Genomic DNA, 9,334 nt, shown 5'->3' with positions numbered 1-9,334 from the left:
TTTACAGTTCACCTAGAAGAAACAAGAATGCCGAATAAGAAGCAGACAAGGCCCAGTTAATTACTGCAACAAATGCATACACTCTAATACTGATAACATGGCATGAATCACCATAACCAGTTTGATAAATTTTTTTTCTCTTTTCTATCGAGTATTCCTCTTTTTTCCCCCTTCCTATTTGTCATGACACATCAAGAGAAAGCAATCATAAGTTCTAGCTAAACTGTTTGTTTTTTTCTTTTGATAAATATTACATAAGGTGCTCACAGAAAATCTTCTACGCAAACGAGTTCCACTTGTTATTCACAACTAATAACTAATCATAAGAAACTGTATTTAAACAGAGAAAACAGCAGAGAAAATGAAGCATACCTGTCATCTCCATGGTCTTTCTTGCAGTCCTTTCCTACTATACATATTACTCAAGTAAGATTAGACCCAACATAATGAACAACCAAAATATTTCTCTTGGTTGGTTTATATTTGGAAAGGAGAAGAAGAAAGTAATGACAAGACATATAAACATCACAGCAGTAAATTTCTTTCCTTTCCATTCAAAAATGAATTTAATAAATTCCAAAATGAACATATTTGACTTCTCAAATGTCTAAAAACACACCAGATCTGTAGTTTCTTACAATTCAAATTGTTTGTCAGGTGGGTTAGGGTTAGAATTTGTTTTCCATTCAAGAATGAATTTAGTCCAGAACCCACCATCAGTGTCATTATTTCGCTACTTCTTTTTCCACCCTTTTTATGGCACTTTCAAAGTTTTAATAAAGAAATGAATTAAAGACTTGCACAATTTCAAGAAAGCAAAGAAGATGAGCTGTCTTTGCAGGGCATATTGTTCACTTCTCAAGGGCTCCAGAGTTTGATGACCTGCATTCTTTGCATTCTGGTTGGCCAGCAGGAGAAATGACGTCTGTAAGACTTACATGGGAATTCTGGGGTTTATCACCTTCCTTAGGGACATGGAGTTGAGCTTCCATGACAAGAATGTCCCAGTCATGATGCCGTAAGAAGGAAAACAAACTGTCTTCTGCAGCAGAAGAGAGATGTAATCATTATTCATGTTTACAAAATGGATGAAATTTTAACACTTGTATCAGGCTTTGAGATTTCTAATGATATGAAGAGCATCAGATTGAAGTAATGTAAGCAATGGACTGATAGAGTATGTCCAATATGCTAATAATTCTAAGCAAAAATAGTGCAGAATATTGAAAGTATTAGACTGTATTCATAGAGACTAGAGAGCTTCTCAAAAACAGTGGGAAACATTAACTTGTGGAGTGTTAACAATCAATTGATGTCAGCTTGATAAGGGTGAAAAACAATATTGTGAACTATTCAATATGCCCCTCTAGTTGGCTATATTGGTTTGTAAAATAATATTTAAAAAAAATATCACTTTATAAGTTAGTATTAACAACAATACGAAGACTATATCACCAAGCTTTTCTCCACTTAAAGCTATTTAACGTGTCACTACTCTGTTGGATACATTCATGACAAGATAATATGCCACAGGAAATTCCTGACCCCCAAAGAATAAAAAGATCCTCCCCTGCCTCTTTACTATTTCGGCCTGGGAAGTAATATCAAGCAAGAGAAACTTTGGATTCAAGGACCTTGGATCACCAAGAATGTAAAGACAATTTTAATTGCATCACATGTTTCTCTGTTTTATCTAATTTTCAGAGCACGTAGAGCATGATGAAGGCAAATGTCATTCAATAACCAGAAGGGTAGAACTCAAGTAAAAATTTCAACAAAAATGGTACCCATCGAGATAGTGGGTTATGCTAAAAGAGAAGTTAACTACTATAAACAGGCGCATATGTGATTTCCTGAATGGCCGTGTAATCTCAACTCTCAAGTTTGATGGTCAGCAGTAATACAGCTAAGTGTTATAATCAAAATTCTGGATACGTTTAGAAAACTTGATAAGCACAGAAAGAAAGTATGATAACCTAAGAACTGTGATACCCAAGATTTAGCCCCCATCGGATATTGATCAAGTGCTTGAATGGTTTATAGTGTAAGTCCAAGTAGTTAAGTGCAACATTAACTATGCAATTTTGACAGTGGATTGAGCTAAACAACATGTTGTCTAGGTCCCAAGGCTTACATCGCGCCAACGCGCTCTCGAGCCCAGGGCGTGATAAATGGTATCAGAGTAGTTAGCCAGCCAGTCAGCCAGAAATGTGAAACTAAGTGTTATGCGAGACTAAGTGCTACACTGCGTGAATATAGTGGGAGCCACCTCTAGAAGCCTGGAGAGGCTATCTCTACAGTCCAAATTGTCTGGTGGTGACGCTGGAATGGACCAATTGTCATGCCACGACGAGAACATCTCATAATTAAGGTGGGCTGATTGTGATACCCCAAGATTTAGTCTCACATCAGATATTAATTGAGTAATTGAACAGTTTATAATGTTAAGTTCAATGAGTCAAGTGCAACATTGACTAATCAATTTTGACAGTGAATTGAGCCAAACCATGTGTTGCACTCAGTGGGTCTTAGGGCTTACATCGCGCAATGGGCTTGCAGGGCCAGGGCGTGACAAGAAAAAAATGCGTTAGGAAAACGCTTAAATACAACCATGACAAAGATGACAACAAGAAAACATCTAAGAGCAACAAAAGGAAAGATAAATGAATCACTAATCCACAATAGACTACGTAGATTTAGAATCACTAATTTACAAAACCAGGTTGATTTAACAAACAGTATAAAGATAAGTCAAAATATATTAATGAAACATATGAAACCATTGCAGTTTTTATCATAACAAGAATGGATTGGTCATACATGACTAATTAGAAATATCAATTTGAAGGAATAGAAAGGGAACCACTCAAGAGTCATAGCAACTTGGGGATTTCATGACAAGCATATAAACTAGTCATCACAACGATTTTCCAACTGCAAAATCAAGATATCTACCATGGATTACTCCACCAATGAGTGTTAAATTCTCAGACGTCTTGCAATGTTCAATTAATTCATTAGGTCTTCATATACACTTCCTTTTTGCAAGAAATCCAGTTCACGATTTTCAAAGATTCAAAAGAATATATAAGCCTCAAGAATAATACCACATATACATACTGATATGAAACAAACAAGCTTAAAATGTAAGCTAGAAACAAAACATATTCGTTACTTGTTAAGTTGGGAAATGGATGTGGCACTCCATCACAAAAATATACTAATACATAAAGTTACACTGCAAATAGTTGACTAGCATAGTTGCCTAAAAATAGTCACACGATAGTCAGGTTGTCCGAACAAGGCTAAACAGTGATGATACTTTGAGACTTTGTCAATTAAAAAAAATGTTTTCTTTTGTTCATCAATATTTAAAAGAGAAACATGAAAAAACAAACAACAGTATGAATTCAGAGAAAATCTAAAGTAAACTGATCTATAATAGACATTGTTACTGCTTAGCAAAATTGGAGAACTACATATTATGACAGCATCCAATCAATCATAGAAAGATTGAAATTGAAGAACAACCATCAACTGCTATTATTCTGTAACTAAAATTAATTGCAAGACGAGGTGAATACTTTAATCTCTACAAAATATAGAGCAAATTGCACAGCGAAGTGAAGATAAAATAATAGACTATCTTATATTAAAAGAATATAATAGATTTGACTTAGATAAGAAGACACTAGATAAGCTGAAACTCACAATGTTAATTAAGACTGGGACTGACCTCCAGTGCGAACAGCCTTCAATTGGAAGACGCCAGATCCTTGAGGTCCAAATACTGGAAATGTGCAAGAAACTGTGTTCCTCCTAACACCAACTGCAAGAGTAGCATCATACCATGGGCCTCTTACAATTGGCTCACCAAGAGCTTCTACAATCTTCTCGTTCTGACTAGCCTTTTCAATTGCCTTACTGAAAGGACAACAAACACAGAGGTTTAGTTGAACTGTTTCTTCACTTCACAACATTTACATTACAACAATTAAACGGGATCATCCTATATATATCTTACCAAACTATAGAATTGAATGTGTATATTAGCATAAGCATGCATCAGTATTTATTGCATATTGACTTCTAATGCACGACTATGTCATGCCATTAGTCTGATGTATCCTGCAACAGTTTTTGATTATACAAGGTCACCATACTGTTGTAAGCAAGTATCAGAACCTTTAGTACCAAGATTAGGACATGGGTCGACATGACCTAAGATCCCCAATCATGACCATCACCTGAGCCTTTTCATCAAAATGGGAACTAACATGGAGCACGGGTATCTATTAAGTATTTGACTAAAAATAATAATAGAGGCATTAATGTAATGTCAAACCATCCAATTCATTGCCAAATTCCTAGCTATAGAAAATATTGGATGGAGTTTTCATTTTCTCTTGTAGAAAGACCCTCATTACCTTAAGATCGTGCAACTAAAGAGTATGAATGTCATAAAAAGGGAACTGCATCCAACACAGAAGCAAATATAAAACGAAAGAGGCAGATTAAACCCATTTCCAAATAGCTGATCTTGTGGCAAACTAAATTAGATGATCAATCTATGTGTTTTCAGATGCCTTGTGATATTAACATCTTTAATTAATTATCAGATACATGGACAGTTGAGCTCCTCTTTAAGGCCATGAATCGTCATCAATAGCAAGATGGAATTACTTTATGATATGAGTTAGGAGGCCAGTTGCACCCCCAACAATATGAAATTTCCTTTAGAGTTCTTTCAAGCATAGATATGCCCTGGGCCCCCCACTCGCTCCTTCAACGCCCCCCCAAAAAACACACCAACGTGCGCGTACACAAGTTGTCAGACAGACCACCCCAGCCGCTCCCACCGCCCCCCACAGCACACTACACACCCAGCGGCACAAAGTTTTTAAAATATTTAAGCCCCTTATCTATATAATCACTAAACAATTTGCAGCCCGTTTGAATTTTTAGCCCATTTAAGTAATTCATTAGTGAAAATGCTTAGTTTTGTAAAGTGTACTGAATTAGCATTCCCATCAGGTACTACAGTTCTATAACATTACGCTTTTGTTTTTAGTTAAATAGATCCGACACTGAACAATAGAATGTGTCTAACTTTGTAATTCAAACAGAGAAAGTTTGAATCAAGGTTCATAATTTTTTTGCAGCTTAAAAAAATACATAAAATTGCTAAAAACCATTCAAATATCACAAAAAAAAAAATCCATCGTTAAACATGGTGATCTAATTGTACCTGCTGCAGCCATGAAAGATGGCAAGATCGTTGAGAGCGCTGAGGGCGAATCCTCCGGTGACGCTCAGAAGTACGATCGGAATCGCTCGCCGCCGTAGCAATGATCTGCTCCCCTTGCTGCTCGCATGGCCTCCGATCCCCTCCGTTGAAGACGACGAGAATCTGAAACAAGACCAAATCTCTCGTCATTACAAAGAATCTGATATGATAATAAAATGTTATTTTATTATTATCGTTACCTGTGATTTTGAGATCGAAGAAGTTGATGTAAAACCCTAGAACTCGACGATGAAGAAAGAGAACTTAGTTCTCGTCTCAGCATCTTTTCGTCCGCGCGATGTGACGAGGGAAAATTAGAAGGTTCCCTCTAAATAACTTGGGCCTGTTTATTTTTATTTATTTGAGTTTGCGGGCTTATAGTTTACTGTGGGCTCAAATGAAGTGGGCCGACTTTGCGGCAATCCTCGCAGCGAAGAAATAGAAAACTAGAAGAAACACCTGTTGTCGCTAGTTATTACACTTCCACGTACAACTCATCATGAGCAACATATTTTCACTTTTATTAAGACTGAAAATTCTAGGAAAATTGCTTCAACGCTCCAAATCTAGAAAAGTCATGTGTAGCAGCCCCATTTACTTTTACCCATGTGTATAAACCCAAAATACGTTATAAATTTTTGTTTCAGCCCTACCAACTCAGCAACTTGAGAGAATTTTTTTAAACCCTATTCTATCCCTAACCGGTTACCGCTACAGTGCCCAAATTTCGTTTCAGCCTCGCCAACTCAGCAACTTGAGAGAATTTTTTTAAACCATATTCTATCCCTAACCGGTTACCGCTATAGTGCCCCGATTTTGGTAAGCGCGCCCGCCACTCTCTCTCTCTCTCTCTCTCTCTCTCTCTCTCTCTCTCTCTCTCTCCCCCCACCTCCCTCCCTCCCGCACTCTATCTCTCTCTCTATGGTTAACAGTAGCTAGCGAAATTCCTAAATCTCCACTCTAGGGTTTTGTCACAATCGGCAGAAAATGGCCGAAAAATCAACGGCGAACCCAGATTCCCCAACTTCATTAATAAAAGACGATGAATACAAAGTTGTTCACTTCTCCGTCGCTGTAAGAGCAGGAACCTGCACCGATGAATGACAAGCGACAAGACTCGCCTTCGACCACCGTTAAAGACCCCCCCTCGCCGACGTCGACTGTCGTCGACTGGTAAAGATCCCCCTCGCCTTCCAAGAATTGTACCCCCTTTGTCGTCTAAGACCGATCATGGACCATCTGCTCTCTCATCTCCCTCCCCCTCCAAGTCTTCGTCCACCCATGCGTCATCATCAAGGAATGGCAACACTGATGAAGCCACCCAGACCTTGTTGCACATGCAAAAGCGGTTACCAAGAAAAAGAAAAATTCCAAGTTTAAAACAGGAATTAAAGAAATTCAGAAAGAAGTAAGTTGGCGTTAAATTTTCCAATTTAGATAGATTGATGTTACAGATTAATGTTGGTGTGTTGTGAACTATATGCATGGATCTGTGAAATATAACATATTAATGTTAGAAATGAATGATTGGCTGTACGTTTTGTTATAACCTACTAACGTTTCTTATAAACTGTTAACTCTGGACATTGGTTAATGATATTGGTATCTGATACCTGACTTTACACATTATGCATTAAGTTTTATTGTTCGATAACAAGTCTAGTGAATGATTGTTAAGGTGTATAACGTAACTGTTACATTTCATTGTTGGTTGTTACTATTGGCTATTGGATGTTAAGTTTAGATAGATTGATGTTAAATGTTAAATTTCACTATAGGAAAAAGTCTAGTGATGCTGATGAAATTAGACCTACCGCTAGTTTCAGCGCATATTATAATTTTAAGAAAGTACTTGAACCGAGAATGAGACAGTGTCACTGGGATGCACACCAAGGGTGCACATTTGAGCATTATGTAATATTTGGTCCCCCAACAGTAGATCGACCCACATTTGAACTTGTTTTGAGTCACTATGTAGGAGATGAAGTGATGTTTGCTCTGCCCGATGTTGAAAGTGGGAGATAAATGATAGTTAATTTTAATTTGGACTAGGTTCATGAACACACTGGTTTCCCAATTGACAGGGAAATAATTTACAGCAATAAAGATCCCTACACTAGGATTTGGATGGAGTATTTTGCTGAGCAATTTACTAGAAATGAAAAAGAATCACCAAAGAATATGCGAAAATATGTGGAAGGGCTACTAGAATCTCTTGTTGAATCAAAAAAGAAGAAGGATATTGAAGATTTTGTGTTTCTACAAATTCTTTATCAATGTTCGATGATTTGGTGCCCTAGCAATGTCCAAGGAATCCCTAGGCTCTTGTTCAAATATGTTGATTGCATTGAAAGAGTAAAGAATGTGGCCTGGGGGAAATACATTTATGACCAGACGAAGAAAAGGAATTAAGATTGCTAGGGAATGTCTGAACAAACCAGGGGTTTCACATGTGCTTGGATGCATGTCTTTGATTGTTGTAAGTTGTATTAACTTTTTTATTGTTATGGTTAACCTGTGAACATTTATATGTATTCTATCAACTAAAGTTAAAGGTAATTAATATTAACTAGTTCATGTTAACTATATTAAGGTTAGTGTTAAGGTTTGTGAGGTTAGTGTTAATTATATTTTAGTTTAGTTCTGTTAAATATATTTCAGTATATTTTAGTTTAGTTCTATTAACTATATTCATGTTAAAAAGATTAGTAGTGCATATTAACTGATTAATTTGAACAATTTATTTGCAACTATGGTACTACGAAATGACATGGATTAAAAAATATGTCATGAGCAATAGATTCAAGCCACCACTCACTAACTGGGTGATCATTAGAGAGAAGTTTGGATCTCTTCGAAAGGACACAATTGTTGTAAAAACTAAAAAAGCTAGCATTGCTGTAGTACAAAAACCGATAACTGAATTTGGCCCATGGGTTAAAAAATATCCACTCAGAAGGCCAATATGAGGGAAGATGGTTCATTAAGGAATAGAAGAAAAGGGATTTTACCACTCCTAGTAAAGAAGCATCAGATACCACCTTCTCCGAAAAAAGTTATCAAGGAGAAGAAAGCTGATAGGAGGAAATAGACTGGAGAAGAAAAGAAGGAAGAAAAGAGGGAAGAAAAGAAGGAAGAAAAGAGGGAAGAAAAGAAGAGATCATCAACAGGTTTGGTAAGATCTAAACCAGTGTATATTAAGTTTGTCATTTTAAGTATTAAGCATATCAGACAAACTATTAGCTTTGATGAAAGGATGTTAATGTTACTTGATTGCATGTTAATAATTACCACGTATATGTGAATTGTATCTAGTATTTGTCTGGATTTAAGTAGTATGTGTTAACTGTAGGCCTTTAGCTGTTAACCTTTATAAGTAATTGTTAACTATTTTCTTTTTTAATAAATTACAGATTATATCAAACGCTATTGATGATGCTATTCAAAGGGAATATGAGATTAAGGAGTTACCATTTTAGGAGCAGCTCAAATTCTAGAGAAATGCTGCTAAACTAAATCAGAGAATATGTCATGCACTGAGACACTCAAAGAAATTGTATTGTCAAACCTTTATGAATGAAATTCGTAGGCTTAATGAAAAAGTTAAAGGATTCAATGGATTTAGTGACATAATAGATCTTGAAGTTATAAAGGAAAATGTGAAGAAGTTTATTGCACAGTAAAAGAAAGAAAAGCTAACCATGGATGAAGCTGACTGGCATGATGACGATAAAGATTTCTTTGATGATAAGTTCATGCCTAATTATGAAGAGGGTAACCTTCAGGAGCATTTTAGTGGAAATGAAGAAGTGAGAGACAAAGTAAATAAGAATGAAAAGGACGAGCGTGAATGAGAAAAGAGCTGATGTGGAGGAGGATACACAACTTCAGACTGGGGATGTGCATACGCAGCAGGGGTAGGTGGGATTGAGGACATCCTACTCTGCAATTTCATAAAGAGGACGAAGAAGACGATCAGTAAAAAGTATGTGAGTTATAGGAGTAGAGCTCCAAGCACAAGTGCTACCAAGAGATCATAACTGGTTA

The 9,334-nt window shown here is 36.5% G+C and overlaps 1 protein-coding gene across 2 annotated transcripts; it reads right to left on the bottom strand.

Moving 5' to 3' along the window:
- LOC109850292 lies at positions 531-5,601 on the bottom strand. 2 transcript variants are annotated; one of them, XM_020420272.1, is made up of 4 exons: positions 5,488-5,601; positions 5,249-5,410; positions 3,737-3,924; positions 531-1,042 (listed from the first exon to the last, which is right to left on the bottom strand). In XM_020420272.1, exons 1-4 carry the CDS (start codon positions 5,568-5,570, stop codon positions 852-854), a joined length of 624 nt encoding a protein of 207 aa, XP_020275861.1. In that variant the 5' UTR covers positions 5,571-5,601; the 3' UTR covers positions 531-851. The 2 variants fall into 2 exon arrangements, with proteins under 2 accessions (XP_020275861.1, XP_020275862.1); XM_020420273.1 differs by having other exon boundaries at positions 531-1,039.

The sequence above is a fragment of the Asparagus officinalis genome, chromosome 7, assembly GCF_001876935.1.
Source record: "Asparagus officinalis chromosome 7, Aspof.V1, whole genome shotgun sequence".
Lineage (NCBI taxonomy): Eukaryota > Viridiplantae > Streptophyta > Magnoliopsida > Asparagales > Asparagaceae > Asparagus > Asparagus officinalis.
This window is presented reverse-complemented; position numbering and strand designations above follow the sequence as displayed.